This window comes from Mus caroli, unplaced genomic scaffold (assembly GCF_978045245.1).
Source record: "Mus caroli unplaced genomic scaffold, Mus_caroli_1 scaffold_17, whole genome shotgun sequence".
In the NCBI taxonomy this organism is placed as follows: Eukaryota; Metazoa; Chordata; class Mammalia; order Rodentia; family Muridae; genus Mus; species Mus caroli.
Genome location: NW_028227272.1, coordinates 71,127,922 through 71,144,063, shown reverse-complemented (window position 1 = coordinate 71,144,063; position 16,142 = coordinate 71,127,922). Strand labels below are relative to the sequence as shown.

General features: G+C 35.7%; 1 protein-coding gene across 12 annotated transcripts in view; it reads left to right on the top strand.

The window, feature by feature from the left end:
* Positions 1 to 16,142, top strand: part of Robo2 (roundabout guidance receptor 2) — a 1,540,028-nt gene that overhangs the window by 1,408,205 nt on the left and 115,681 nt on the right. For all 12 annotated transcript variants that reach the window (XM_085832480.1, XM_085832479.1, XM_029470224.2 and 9 more), the window contains one exon: positions 9,381 to 9,508. In XM_085832480.1, coding sequence (XP_085688606.1) covers positions 9,381 to 9,508 — 128 coding nt within the window. The remainder of the gene's footprint in view (positions 1 to 9,380; positions 9,509 to 16,142) is intronic.

Sequence of the window (16,142 nt, the reverse complement as noted above, 5' to 3'; positions counted from 1 at the left end):
GATAGATGATATTTAGATATATATTAAAAGACAGTAGTTTCTCACCTGAGGGCACTTTGTTTCTCTCACTCCCTAGTAAGTATTTCATAATGATTCAGAGTAAACATCCATTGGATGCAAGTGACACTTTATGGGTAGAGGCCAAGGATGCTTCCGAAAATGCATTCTAGAAACACGGAGCTCCCCCAGCAAAACAGAAAAAAAAAAAGGTTAAATTTAAATATTACTAGTGCTTAAGCTAAGGAAACCTTAGATGATGGGAAATATGAAATCAGTGTTAATCAAATTATGTTTTATAAATATTTGTTTTATTTTCATGTTTGAGACAGAGACTAGAAAAACAGAGTAGGTTGCCCTCCATTTTATCGTGAAGGTGAGGGTAACCTTTAATTCCTAACTCATTTCTCTCTCCCTTCTGACTCCTGATATGATATTACATGCTATTAGGCTGACTTTGACTTTTATTTTAAGTTTAGGGCAGCAGGAGTTGACTATAATTCAAGTGAGCGTATTAAAAACATAATAATTTTTTCTCCTTGCCTTAAGTATGGAGATTATATCACTTGAGAAGGGCAATTAATATCATGTTAACATAAACATGCTATTATTTGACATATGAAGATACTTTGGTTCACAAAAACTATGGAACGAATGCACTTTTGCATATTTTATTTTCCTTAATTGAAATATTTTCATGTTTTGAGACTAGGCATGGTTACTATGCTTACACAATACCTTTCCTTCTTCGTTCCCTAACCTCTTCCCTACATGCCTTCCCACAGCCTTTCAGATTCATGACCTCATTTTTATTGTTTACAGGTACATTCACACATATATGTACAACCATATGCATAAAACTTACTGAGTTCATTTAGCATTGCTCGTACATACATGTAGTTAAGGCTCACCACCTAGAATTGATAGATTATTAGGGCTCTTGCCCCGATATAGAACTAATTTTTCCTCTCTCAATAGCAATTAGTTGCTTTAGTTCTTCATTTAGGGGTGGGACCTTGTGAAATTTCCAGCATTCCTTGTGGCTCATCAGCAGACACTCTCATGGTACAGGTCTTGTTTGCACCACCATATTGTTGATATTTCCTGGGTGCAGCCTCCCTTTCATGTCTAGAAAGTATTACCTCACAGTAGGTAATTTCCTTCATTAATGCTATAAAATAAATGCATTTTGAATATATTCTAGAATATAAAAGGCAAAGCTTTGATTTGTTCGTTGAATCACTGCTGCATTGCTGAAACTACTCAAGAGACCCCTAAATAGATATAGGTTGAAACCTACGTTTTCAATCAAATTGGTCATGTCACAAGTTATTTCATACAACGAGTGGTCAGATCTGCCTCCCTTTAGGATGTTTTAAATATCCAAATCATCCCACAATTGCATTATATGAAGGCATTTGTAGGACAAAAGAAAAGATTGAGAGAGCCTTTCTGGTTTTCCAGAGTACTGCTACGACTAAGCACTACCATCTAACAGTGCCATACCCTCCTGCAGCTCAGCTGTGCTCAGCAGGAAAGCTGATGTCAAGTTATCCTGTGCCTCTCCCATCTCAGAGAAGGCAAGCACAGGACCAAGCCTAGTAAAACAGATGGGTTAACTCTGAAATTAATACCTAAGATCCTGTTCTAAAAGGTTTTAGAGTTGAGGTTAATTTCTTGCCAAATATCTGACTGAGAAACCCTCAAATGTTCCAAATATGATATTACAAATTCTAGTCTTATTGTAAAATCAAATTATCTTGAGAGAACTTAAGCCAATTGGATAATTATTTCTAAATGAAATGATAATTGAAACTGCTTCCACAACTTTGTTTCAACAAGCTTTCCTAATTGTGAAATATTTGTCATTTTTTTACTGTAAAATTTCAATAGCCCTGTGAAATAGGCACTATTAATTACTGTATTAATTATCTTAAAGGAGAGGAAAATCTACAGTCATTTAGAAACCTGGGTAATATAAGCTTCAGTGAAATCAAATTATATTTTGTTCTCCTTTGTTCATTAATTTACGGCAAAGGACAGAATTTCAATAAAATATATTTGTTTAGTCCATTGCATCAGACACTGAGGTTGTCTGGAACATCTCGGGTGGGGGAACTCCTCATTTCCCTTCTCCACCCCTACACCAGAGAGCCAGCCTCCAAGAAAGAGCAAGGCTTTCTTTAGGGTGTTAGAAATAAATGTCTGGGGAAGTGGGAGGCAGATTATGGGCAAGGGTTGGAGATTGTTTAAGAGGACAGTTTTTCTAGAGGTGGTGATGCAATTTTTTAGAGGAGGGGAAAAGTAAGAACAAAATGACAGGGGTGGGGGTGGGTAGGGAAGTGGGTGGGGGGATGGACAGGAGTGACTAGTGGACTTCAGGCTGTGAACTTAGAGTTTAACCACCAACCCACACTGAAAATGGGAGTATCTCCTATGTCTGCCATTGGATTAGAAGATTGAGAGGAAAGGACCCAGAATAATTCTACAGATCACAGGGATTAGATTGCCAAGCAGGGGTCCTGGAATTTACTCAGTGTGTGTGTGTGGGGGGGGGTAATAACTCACTGGGAGGTCCTTTCCTAGCTGCTTCCATCTCTGAGTCCCATTCTCAGCAAAGGAAGCAAATGTTAGGGGAGGGAGTCCTTGATTAGATTGACCACGTAGTTTGGCCTTTTGGAAAAATCCCAGCTGTGATATAGTTTAATTGCAGAATCCCAGGGGGAGGGAGGGAGGGAGAGAGAGAGAGAGAGAGAGAGAGAGAGAGAGAGAGAGAGAGAGAGAGAGAGAGAGAGAGAGAGAGAGAGAGAGAGAGAGAGAATGAATGCAGGGAGAGAGAGAGAGAATGCAGGGAGAGAGAATGCAGAGAGTATGCATATCTTAAAGAGGTCAGAACCCTTTACAGTTGTGCAATGCCTGCTCTACTTGACCTTGTTATACAGTGAGCCACAATCTACACTTTGTCACACAGTCAACACCAGTTTCTCACTATGGCTGATTAAACATTGTCCCTTGCTTATTTTCAGGTAGCTTGGGAGTTTGAAAATGGCTTTTTTCTCCCAGCTGTGCTAACAAAAGAACAGCATTAGAGTCCTTCCTTCTTTGTGTATCTGAAAGCATGGGCAAGGAATCCTTCAGGCACTGTGTTTGCATATGCATATGCACCTTTGGTAAAGTTCAATTTAGAATTGAGGAACATTAAGAGTTTAACAACAACTAATAGTAAGGTCATAACGCATGCTATTAAAATAAATTGGACTTTTCTCTCTTCTTTACCTTTTCTCTTGTCTTTTCTCCAATCATCTATCTTCCTATCCATCTATCTATCTCTCTATCATCTATCAGTCTATCTCCTTCTTTCTATATTGTTCTGATTCAAGATAGTATTTTCAAGGCTGGTCATAAATGAAACTGTGAAAAGCAAAGCCATGTATGCGAATGCCTCTGTTTATTGGGATTCTCCACCCATGATTCCAACTAGAGGTTGGAAGTGACATGAGTGGCTTTTGTAAAAATGTCTTAGCTTTCAATACTAGTTAAGTATAATTTGATTAGCTGAATAAGTGAGATTTGAAGTTGTGAGTCTCATAGTCCTTTCTGTGTATGCATAGCTAACCTTTGGACATGGCAACACAAAGCTGTCTGAATTCTACCATGTTTATTTTTGAGAATCACAAATTCTGTTAGGAACAAAGGAATCCCATAATATTTTAATTACGTTTGCAGTTTTGTGTTAGGCCAACTTAAAAGCTATTCTTAGGAAGACATGGTGCAAGGTAGACAGAAACCCTGCTGGAGATTTCAAAATAAAACAGAAAGTTCAAGTATGACTACACCTTGTAGTTTACAATTTCCCTATTAAAATCATGCAATGAATTATATGGTAATTTTCATTTTAATATGAGTAGCACATTTTGTTGAATTACTTGTCTAGAAATTTATTGTGTCTTGTTTACTGAATGCATAGCAAGATTCACTCCTCCTAATGCTAAACAAAGTATGCACAATAATTGCAGATCAAATGACCATGACATTCTTCTCCCTTGCATGAAGTGGCACAATATTTGCCTACCAGATGGAATCCCTATATTAGTCATGTGATTTATGAAATTGTCTTTAAGATATACCTTAAATAGTACAGATTAAGAATTGCACATGATTTAGGTTATTATAAGTACTTCCATGATTTTAATAGGTTTAAGTCTTATTCATGAAATAAGAATAATTTTTTGTCTAAGAATCTATGAGCAGCAATATTATTTTAGGAAAATTAAACAATCTCTTTTTCTTTCAAAATTAAAATGGGGTACCTTTTTCCAGAAATGAGAGAAATTGTTTGATTAGAAAGAAAAGGAGCAGTATTTGTGGGTGAACAATCCCTAGTACTTGGATATAGAAGACTATTTCATGGTTCAGTGCATACTTTTATGACTGACTTTTGTAACTTTCGGTAAAGCAGAATGACCCTAAAATTTTAAATGTTAGCACAAAATTCTCATCCTGAAAGGTCAGCCAGTAATATTAGAATACATTGTAAATAATTTCAAAACAAATTAAAATTTGAGTAAATATATTTTCTTCTAAGAAAATTGGTGGTTTTGAGTTGAGATTTACCTTTCAGAGAGTTTTAGGGAATCTTTAGATAATCCAAACAAGACACAGGCTTTCAATACAGAAAAATTCCAGATTACTCTAAAAAAGAGTTTACATTTCTTTTATTTGTCTTGTTCAATTTTATACCTATCATAGAAAACTTGAGGTCTTATTTTAATATATTCAGAAGAGTGGGAAGACCAGGATGACTTTTTATCAAAGGGGTCTGTTATGTTTTGAAAAGTGTACAATGAGAATAGAGAGAAATTGGTTATGATACAAAATTGAAGTATTGCCTGATACTTTCATTTTAGTTTGATTTGCAGAAATTCTTTCTACCCTGTATGATAACAGTTTTCTCATTGAGGAGGAAATATAATAAATTCCCTTATGTACAGTGGGAAATGATATTTAGAAATTATTATTTTGTTTCCTATACTAGCAAATAGCAATATTTCTCTTTTGAGAGTTTTCGTATTATATATCAAATATCAAAACATGAACAGTACCTTCTATACAAACTATTGCTTTAAATATTAAAGCAAAATCACTTTGTTTTGTTTTTATTTAGCTTAACAGATGGTAATGATTTTGTAATGGTTTTGATACAATTAAATTTCCTTTTTGTTTTTTTTTTTAATCTACCCTCCCTACTTGGAAAAAAAATTACAGTGAGACCAAGCTTCAGTGCCTACATTGTCACAGCTGGTCACCAATCAATCTGAAGTCACGGTACAGTGATGATAGCACATGTTTTTCCAGGGGCCAAATAAGATTGGGTTGTATTTTTCAGCAGTAGTTCATATCAGAAGAAATAAGGTACCTCTATGGTAGCATCCAACAGCCCAACATAGTACCACTATCATTAATCAAACCTGGCAACAATGGCTGCCTTCATAGAAGTCTAAATCAGGCGGATTTCACAATGAAAGGCATCACACTTGCAGTAAAACTGCCACATCAGAAGTATTTTTCATTTGTTGCATTTACTGCTTTTAATTAAAACAGGCCTTACTACTATATTCTACAGACATATAAAGTTTTGCCATGCTACCAATTAGTGGCTTTGTACCAAAGCATACTCTACTCATTTATAATTTATTCTAGACTAGTTAAAGACAGTTAAAAAACAAATTTAAGTATCTTTGATTGATGAAAGAAATGTAATAAAGTATATATGGATTGACCAGTTATTATGAAGCTCTTAAAGTTATGATTGTTTAGAGAATACGGACTCTATTAGTTTTGAGAGATTTCAAATCCCTGACGGAGTAACTGACACAATTAATTTGCCTTTACCCAAAATATATATGTGAAAAATAATAAACACATCAAATAGAAAGATGGATTCTATTACTAAAAAGAAATGTTAACTCTCTAGGTCTGTTGTAGTGTCCTTGACCCCTCTTGGCTCCCTCAATTCTTCCTCCCATTCTTCCACAAGACTCCCAGAGACCCACCAAATGTTTGGCTGTGGGTCTCTGCATCTGTTTCCATTCACTGCTGGATGAAGCCTGTCAAAAGACAATTATGTTAGACTTCTATCTGCAAGCATAGCAGAGTATTATTCATAGTGTCAGAACTTGGCTCTCTCCTATGGTATGGGTCTCAAGAAAAGCCAGTCACTGGTTGGTCATTCCCTCAGTCTATTCTCCATCTTTATCCATGCACAACTTGTAGGCAGGACAATTTTTGGGTCAAAGGTTTTGTGGGTGGGTTGGTATCCCAAACTCCTCCACTGGAAGTCCTGCATGACTACATCAGCCTCAATATATACCCTTCCCCACCACTAAGCTGCTAGGAGTCTCAGCCAGGCATTGTTTGATTTTACATTAACTGAGGTAGGAAGACCTACCAAATTACCATACATGGAGTAAAAGCAAACTGACTGGTGTGCACACATCTATCTATTGCTGTCACCTGGTGCTGGGTAGAATGTGACAAGTTCTCTCACCTACTGCCTCTGTGACTGCCCTGCCACGATGGACTGTAACCTGGAATTTTGAATCCAAATAAGCTTTTTTGTGTTTGCCATCACTAAGCAAATATAACTAATGTTTTTCTGCATGTGAAATTATCTCAGATGTATGATTCTGCTTATATAGCAGATGGATACTTCTGAGAATATATATGAATTTCTAATTTTTATATAATATATTAAATCTTCAACTCTATACTGTGGCTCTTATGTGCTTCTTAACTTAGAATTGATCTTAAACTGTAAAAATAAGCCATTCTAATAGGTAAGTATAGGAAACTACCAGCCTTGAAGCCACTCCTATTTATATAGCATTCATTCATATTAGCAGGAATAAAAGGCATTAATTTTATAGCCCTTGACTTCTTCAAAAGTGTAATAAATAGCTAACATGAAGTATGGTTTCCTCCTGCTGTGCTCTTTTTATGTATTTTAAAGCTGTAGTTGGCATTCATTATTTTGAAACAGACATTGTTATTAGAATAATTTTTTGTCAATGGAAAAATTCACATATGAAGAATTTAACTACTTTACCCACGACTAGAAACACAATAGTGGTCCTGATGTTAAAATTTGCCACTATGTTCCCAAGGCTGTGTTTTATGTCACTTGAATAAATTTTAGAGGTCCCGTGATTAGTAGTATGAATAGAGCATTTAATGAAACAGAAAGATGTCACACATCCTGAAAAATAAAAAGACAATAAAAACTCTAAACCACTAAGGATTTCTAGGTACCACAGAGTCATTAACGTGTGTCTATGTTTCAAGGGGGTAGTAACGTATTTCTTTGTGGTGTAGCTATGCAACGTTTCTAATATGCATAGTAATAAGGGTTTCTTAAGGCTTATACCATGATAAATAGAAATTCAAGGTAAATATGTAAACAGAGAAGTCCGCTCAAGATTAGAAGATAGAGGGATTTGGAACTTCCAAGCAACTGACATGACTGGTACACAGACATTACACAGTTAGTCATGCCACTGACATGACTGGTACACAGACATTACAATTAGTCATGCCACTGTCTATACAACAGAACTTTGGCATAGACTCAGCAGTTTCCTTGTTGTCATTTTGGTTTTGTTGTGTTGTTTGAAAATTAATGTTAGAAGTAGAACACAATTAACGATAGTGTTCCCTGAGACCAGCTGGACAGGGTGTGGGGATCAGTTTACACATAGGCTCAAGCAGAAAGATCTGGAGTCCAGTGGTCCTCAAGGTCTCAGTGAGTCTGAGAGCCTGTCCAAAATGAATCAATCAAACAAAGGAAAAATGAGGGATAGAGATGGGGGACGATAGAAGGGCAGGAGACTTAGAGAGGAGAGAGAGTGAGGGACAAAGAGGGTGTGTGTGTGTGTGTGTGTGTGTGTGTGTGTGTGTGTGTGTGTGTGTGTGTGAGACAGAGAGAGAGAGAGAGAGAGACTAAAAATGTATGCCAAGTATTAAAATAATAAAATGTCCCAAAATTTATTGAGCATACAGAATTAACTAAAACAATTTTCGGAAACACTGATATGTTTGTGTATTAGAAAAAGGAAAGTGTTGTAAACTACCATAAGCTACCCAAAAAATGCTTGAAAGATATTAGTAAAAACTGAGAGGTCATAGGCGTAGAAATCTCTTTATTTTCTTGTTTGTATAATTTTAAATTATATAAACAAATTATTTGGAATATAGTTCCATTACAAGGAACCACCACTCCTGAAAACCATGTGAATTTTTAAAGTTGTATACTTTCTACAAACAATCTGTTATTCTTTACATTTAAAAAAAATGGAACTTTTGAATGAGCTTGGTTTATATATTTCCCAATTTTTTCCAAGTGTTTCCATTTTCTATTTCAAGTGTTCCTATTGATGGTCAGGAAGGAAATAAATTTTCCTTTATTTCTTTATTTTTTTCTTTTTCAAAACATTTTTATTGGTTATTGTGTTATTTTGCATTTCAAATGTTGTCACCCTTCCTGGTTTCCTCTCCATAAACACCCCCATTCCATTCCCTCTCCCTGCCTCCATGGAGGGTTCTTCCTCACCCACCCACCCACTCCTGCCTCACCTCCCTGGCATTCCCCTACACTGGGGTATCAAGCCTTCCCAGGACCAAGGACCTCTACTTCCATTGAGACATGACAAGGTCATCCTCTGCTACATATGGGACTGGAACCATGGGCCCCTCCATCTGTATCTTTGGTTGGTGGTTTATTCCCTGGGAGCTCCGGGGGGTCTGGCTGGTTGATATTGTTGTTCTTCCTATGGGGTGCAAACCCCTTCAGGTTTTTCAGTCCTTGGAGCCTGATATGGATGTCTCCTGAGAGGCTTGGCTAGAGCCTTACCAACTTTTTAAATATTTTTACTTAACCTTCATTTTATCACTTTCCCAATACAGAAGATAACTATTTCTTGTTTTAATATATTTTAAGATTTTATATTAAAATGCTTAAATGTAAATCAGATTAAACACAGTATGATTAATTTACAAAATAATAAAACACATGTTACCCAAAAGAGAAATGAATAGGATTTCTTCTTATTAGTGGAGAGTCACAAAGGTCAGGACAAACTGGAAAGCCTGCCTTCAATGTTTCAAGGAAGGAAAAGCTGTACACTTGTGACAGGAATGGGGAATGGGTAACTGATAAGCAACTAGTAGTGGGTTATAAAATTATCTTATCAGTAGTAATTTTATTCTAAATCAGTATAATTTTGTGGATCGATGGATAAAATACAGTAAAAGAGATAACGATTACTATCTTTATGCCATTATCTATGTGACTGATGCTCTTTGCTAATGCAGGCTCTTATTCCACACAGGTATGATATCAAAGATGACTACACGCTGAGAATTAAAAAGGCCATGAGTACTGATGAAGGTACCTATGTGTGTATTGCTGAGAATCGGGTGGGAAAAGTGGAAGCCTCTGCTACCCTCACTGTCCGAGGTAAGAGACCTAAAGTGTCCAAGAAAATTGAGCCAGGAGCTTACTATTGGTTCAGTTGGTAAGTTCATGCCTGCTTAAAATAGAAGGAGCTGCTGGGCATGGTGGCATGCCTAACACAGGAGAAGAAGCCACAAAGGAATCACAAATGTGAAGTCAGCCTGGGTTATAGAGCAAGACTGTTTCAAATTAAAGGAAAATATTGTACTGTTTTACTATTACTGTAAATACTCAGGTGTTTTGTCTTCCAAATCATTAGATTGCTTAAATGAATTATCTTTCCTTTCTTTTATTCTTTTTTCTTTCTTTTTTATATAATCCATAAAATTTCCCAAATCCACTTACCAGATCTGAACAAGTGTTCAGTTTAATCTCAATTAGTACAATAACAAACTAATTGTGACAGAACTCGGTTCACTCAGCTAAACATTCCAGCATGTCTGATGAATGGTAAAGATATGCATTCTTTCTCACAGAGATAATAGTTATGTATCCAGATAGAAATACCTGTAAGTGCCTTAGAATTGGGGCAAATTTGCTCTTACAAGGCTTACATTTTTATTCACATGCCAGATTGAATTTGGGAATACCAAGTATCCATTCTCTGAGCACAGGTGACATTTGCACATGCTTATTTTCAAGCTAAGTCTTTTCAACTTGTCTTTACTTTGGCCCTATGATTTCTAGAGTGGCTTTAAGCAATTACTTCTCAGTTTCACTCTATAATATTAACTGACTTGCAGTGCTATTGACACCAATGGCTTCATAGGAGACTTCATGAGCCTTCCTTACATAGCAGGATGGAGGAGACCTTGTACATGAGAATAACTTTCATTTTGCTCCTAGCGACCAATTTTTGAAGTGTTTGGTAGTAGCTTTTTGAGATCTCCAGTTATCCTCTAAATATATCAAGCTATGTATGAACCCTGTCTCTGAATTTGGAACAACCAATGATATTAAAAGATTTCCCTTTTGTCTCTAAGGCTGTGTTGTGAGAATCTAACCATCTGCCAAGGGGTGTCTACTCATTTAACAGACAGAGCAATTATAGCAAGATAATGGAAATTGGCGGGAACATTGGTTTTCAACCATCCTAATGCTGCAACCCTTTCAAACAGGACCACATGTTGTGGTGACTCCCCACAATAAACTTATTTTTGTTGCTAGGACAGAACTGTAATTTTGCTATTGTTATGAATTGTAATATAAATATTTTTTGGAGACCCACAGATTGAGAAACACTGATCTAGGGAGGTACTGCTGATTTGTGGGAAGTCAGAGCAAACAAACCTTCTCTTCAAACATGGAGCAATGCTCTGGTCTTGTCATGTAGGTAAAATTATTTTTACAAAGCTGTGTGCATTTTGGGCTGATGGTCAATGAGCCCAGACTGGAGAGGACTCACCTGGTACAATCCCGTCTCCCTGATTCTCCCCTGTTCTGACTCCTTTCTTGTAGCATACTGACAATATCCCATATTTGTCCTTATTTAAAGCAAACAGATCCCTGTAGAAATAGAGCTGAGGTGGGATAGCATGAAGCAGTAGGGATAGTTTAACTGTTTATGAGACTTCTCACACTGAATCTCTTGTTACTACAAGGTACTTTCAATATGTAATTAGTACATACACTGACAAACAAAGCCACAATGAGCTAAAATCTTTCCCAATGGGAGCATTTGATTATCTATCAAATCCTAAATCTTTTTCTTCACCCATACATTCTGAATTCTGATCAAGTGATACATAGAGCCAAATATATTTCTTAAATAACCTGAACATTTCTACTACGTGCTAATTAAATCATTTCAGAAAGTTTATGGAAGTTTTAAAAATCTTAATTCTTCAATGTTGTTCTTTCACATATACACGTTGGACAAATTGAGCTGATAATAGTGTCTGGTTCATAAAATTTTTGAAGGCAACCATGACACAATGGAAAGTTCAATGGCATAAAATAGTGACTTAAAAATGTTAAGTTTGTATCTGACTTAAAAATGTTAAGTTTGTATCTTTCCAGTGACATTAATATTGTCATACCAAGGGGTATACAGGCATTTATGCTTACAATTCTTTTTCATGAGATATGGAGGCAGCAGGACTGTCGGGAGTTGGAGGACAGTGTGAGCTGCACAGGGAGGTACAGGCCAGTATGGGATACACAGTTAGACTGTGTCTGAAAATAACCAAACCCCAACGAAAGAAGCAAACAAACACTGCCTTTTTAGTGTCTCAATGACTTTAATATGTAAGTTTCAAGTGGTAAAGGAAGAATGGGTGAAGTTTGCAAAATATGGTAATATGTGTGAATATATTACACACACACATACACACACAAACACACATATGTATATGGGTGTTCTGTCTGCATGCTTGCATTCACATAAGAAGGCTTTATATCCCATTATAGACAGCTGTGAGCCTCCATTGGCTTGCTGGAAATTGAGCTCATGAAGTATTCTTAACCACTGAGCCATCTCCGCAGCTTGATCTCCTTATACACTTCACAGGAACATGTTAACTAAAGAGTTCATACGACTGAATCGTTCATCTTAAAACGGGATAGTATAAACGAAACTTTTGTTTCTGTCACTTTCATAGACTCACTGCTTTTGAATGCTATCATTTTGGAAATGTTTGCTTTCGGCTAGCTTATCTCTTTCAGGAATAAGCTTATATCCCTTTAAAATTAAGGAGTTCTGTATATTTTTTCCACTATAAGGAAATTAAATAGCTAGTGATGTTTCAAAGGTGGTAACCAAAAAGAAAACCAAAAAACAAAAAAAAAAAAACCCAAAAACAAAAAAAACCCTCCATCATTCTGATAATCTATTTTAGAGAACAATTTGTGAAATTCATGAGCCTTAAAAAATTCAAGAGCTTAAGGACACTGTTTATCAAGTGAACTTTCTGCATGTTAATTAGTCTCCCACTTAATGGACTCCTGGTCATGTCTAGACTCAGTAGAACTGTTTATAGCAAAAGAAAACATTACTAAACCGTAAGTTTCTCTGGAGAGATTAACCATGCTCCAGGTGCAACCTGGCTATCGGGAGAATTCATGTATCACAAGGCACAGAGTAGCGTCCCAAAGACAGGGATAGGTAAGCTTCCCAAGAAGGCATTGCCATGTCACTGTTGAAACTTAGCGGACTTTAAGCACAGATGCACCAGCACATCCCCTGTGCCATCATTAACCTTCCTCCTATGGCTGGCTGTGCTTTCTCTCCTCTCTCTGGAGAGAAGATTGACTGCAACACAGTTGCAGCTCACCTTCCACCTTGCAAGCTTTGCTCCTCAAAGTTTTATAAATTAGGAAGAAGGTTTGGAGGAGTGTAAAGGTGAACGAAATAAGTCAGAGATCTGTACTTTGATCTTTTATCTGTTCAAAAATGAAAAGAGAAATAAAAAAAAAGAATTTATTCCACAACACTCATTTGTCTCCAGGTAACCAGCAGGAAGCATGCATCTGCATCCCTGAGAATAGATGCTGTCTCTTCTTTGCAATGGCTCTGTCCCTATTCCACATCACCCATTTGTATTCTCTTACATTCATTTTAGTGTCAACATAATTCAAAACAACTTAGACAAAACTCGAATCACTTGCTTATCAGCACTGTCACTGTTTGTTATTTAAGTCATAATAACCTTGGTTGTTTATGAACTAAATATATTTATTGATAGTATATAATAAAAATATAGTAACTCATGCAAACAAGAAAAAACCATACACTCCAATCTACCCTGTGGATTATTTTAGATACATTTATTCTTTTTCTTCCTTGCCTGTTACCCACCACATCCTCTCTCCCCCAGATCCACTCCTTCCTCCACCCTCTCTAGAAAAAAGGAGGTCACCCAGGCACATCAACTGAACACAGTATAACACATTACAGTTAAGAATTGGCAAGGCAACTCTGTAGGAGGAAAAGGGTCTCAAGAAGAGGCAAAAGAGTCAGAAATACCCACACTTCACCTGTCATGAGTCCTCCCCAAACCACAAATCAACAACCACAACATATATAAAGAGCAAGTATAATTAAATAGGTAGACTACTGTAAAAATAATTCATTTAAACCAAATCATCTCTAAGGTATGTTGGGGGCATTAAAGGAACAGGAAAAAGTAAATAACCAACCCCCAAAATATTCCATTCAAAAATGTTTGCTTGCTAAAAAAATTCTAAGAACATGTGAGGAAAATGCTTGTTTGGAGAAGAAACTGTTTTCCTTTTACACCTTAGTGCTTGGGCCAAAGAGACTTGCAATGATCTTCGAAGACTTCCTCAGCTAATTGAATTCCTAATTCATTGAAAGTGATATGATTCGATGTTCCTTTAATACGTTGTGTTCCCTGTGCACAGGAAGCAAGGGTATAAAACTGATAGAAAGCATTGTTTTTGAAGGTGATACATTGTTTTATAAAGATCAGCAAATCTTAAACGGTTTCTTCTCTAATTTGTAGCATGCAAATAAATTAGAATGTCATTTTCTTAGTGGTATGAATATGTCATTCATCGAAGACTGCAACTTCAAAAAGCACAGCTAAATAATAATAATATCTCCATAGAACAAGGAAATGTTCAGTAAATTGTTATTTAAGACACGTCTTACCATTAAGACAGGCAGTTGGGATGTCTCACACTACAAGGTTAATGGAGATAAAATTATGACTTTTATTTTCTGTGTCTGTTTCTTTATGAACATAAATGAAATATTCAACCTCTCACTGGATTGCTTTATTAGAATGAGGTCAACTGACCTAAGAGGCCCTGTCCATTTTAATCCATTTAATGCTGGAATGCAGTTGAGTTTAATTTGCTGATTTTGAAAACACTCACCTGCTGATTGTCACAATGAACTGTTGCTATAGAACAAGGGCATGTAGTTTTACTGTGATGGTTAAACAGATATTATGTCAATATATGAATGTTCACCAATAGGGGAAGCTTCAAGTAGTTTTATAATCAACACTTGAAACAAAAGTCTTTTCAGGTTTTTGTTTGTTTGACTGATTAATTTAAAAACTATGGTAACGAACATGGTTATCAGATGAAATTTAGCTTAAAGTAGACCCATTAGCTGCCTTGACAAACAAAATTAAAAAAAAAAACAATAAAAGAACTTTAATTTGTAATAATCAAATCAAAGAACTTAAGTAATTTGTAAGTGGTCTTGGATGTGATGTTAAAACAGCAGCTTCATTTATGCAAGAGTTTTCCTCATTTTTCAGTTTCTTCATTCACTTGCTGGGAAAAGTATATCACTAGAAGACATTTCCCAAGGGCCTCTCCTCCTATTGATGACCAACTAGTCCATCCTCTGCTACATATACAGCTAGAGCCACAAGTTCCACCGCAAGGGGAGGAGGGAGAGGATAAGGGATTTTCAGAGGGGAAACTAGGAAAGGTGATAACATTTGTAATGTAAATAAAGAAAATATCTAATAAAAAAAGGGAAAAAAAACAGAAAAAAAGAAAAATGCAAAAACAAGTTAAAAAAAAAAGAAGAAGAATTTCCCAAGGTAGTAAAGTAAAAATTTTCAAAATTAATCTAAAGTTCATGTAAAATATATTATTTGTTTTAGCGTGATTCCTTACCATAGATTCTTCTTTTTCCTTCATATCACAATCTTAGAAAACAATATTTCTTAGGAAAATATATTTGAAAAACAATTCTATTTTGTAGTTAAATTAGCATGAATTCCAAAATTGATTTCCTACTCCTACAGGATATTGACATAACTAAGAGAAATTATTATTGAGGGTAAAGAAAGGAATCATGATATCTGTTTTATGTTGTTACTATACTTGGTTATTAGTCTGATGGCTCATTAGGCCCCTTCTCAATGCTTTCCTACAACAAACATACCATAGAACATATATATATGCATGCCAGTGTCTGCAGAGTGTCCAAATTATATTTCCTAATTGTAAATAGTGCTAGTCATAAGAGTTACATCTCATATATATCTAAATATACTATTTTTTAGGGATTGCACAAATACAGAATTATGATGGACATGTTGATTAAACTGACATCAACAAGATTTATTTACACTAGAAATACACTATTTTTCCCTAGGGTTATATAAGCTGGAACATGGTTCAATGGCCTATTAGGTGGAAACATTTCTATTTTAATTATATACTTTATATAGTTAAATCTTTTAAATATATTTTTCTTTTGTATACAAGGATCATATGATTTCTAATGCGTACTTATTGCTTTTATATGGAATGGTTGTTTATTCACACTGATTTAAAAATATTGAGAAGAAAATATTAACCTTTGTATGTCTCTCTTAATTTCAGTCATTGAGAGAAAGGGCAGCCTATTACTATGGATGTTAGTAATTCAAAGTAATAGTATCACACCACAAAAAAAAAAAAGGATGTATTAGCTGAAGCATCAGTTTGAAGCCATGCTCAATAAGAATCAACATATCAGTCACTGCTTCATTACCTGTGCCAAAAAAATAAAAAAAATAAAAATAGCATCAGCAGCAGTCAGGGAGCTAGTTGGGATTCAATGGCATTCCTCAACCTATTTGGTACATTTGGTACATTCTATGGATGGAATGCAAATGGGTCCTAAATTATTGCCTACAAAAAATTGTATCAAGTAGTTGTCTATAGT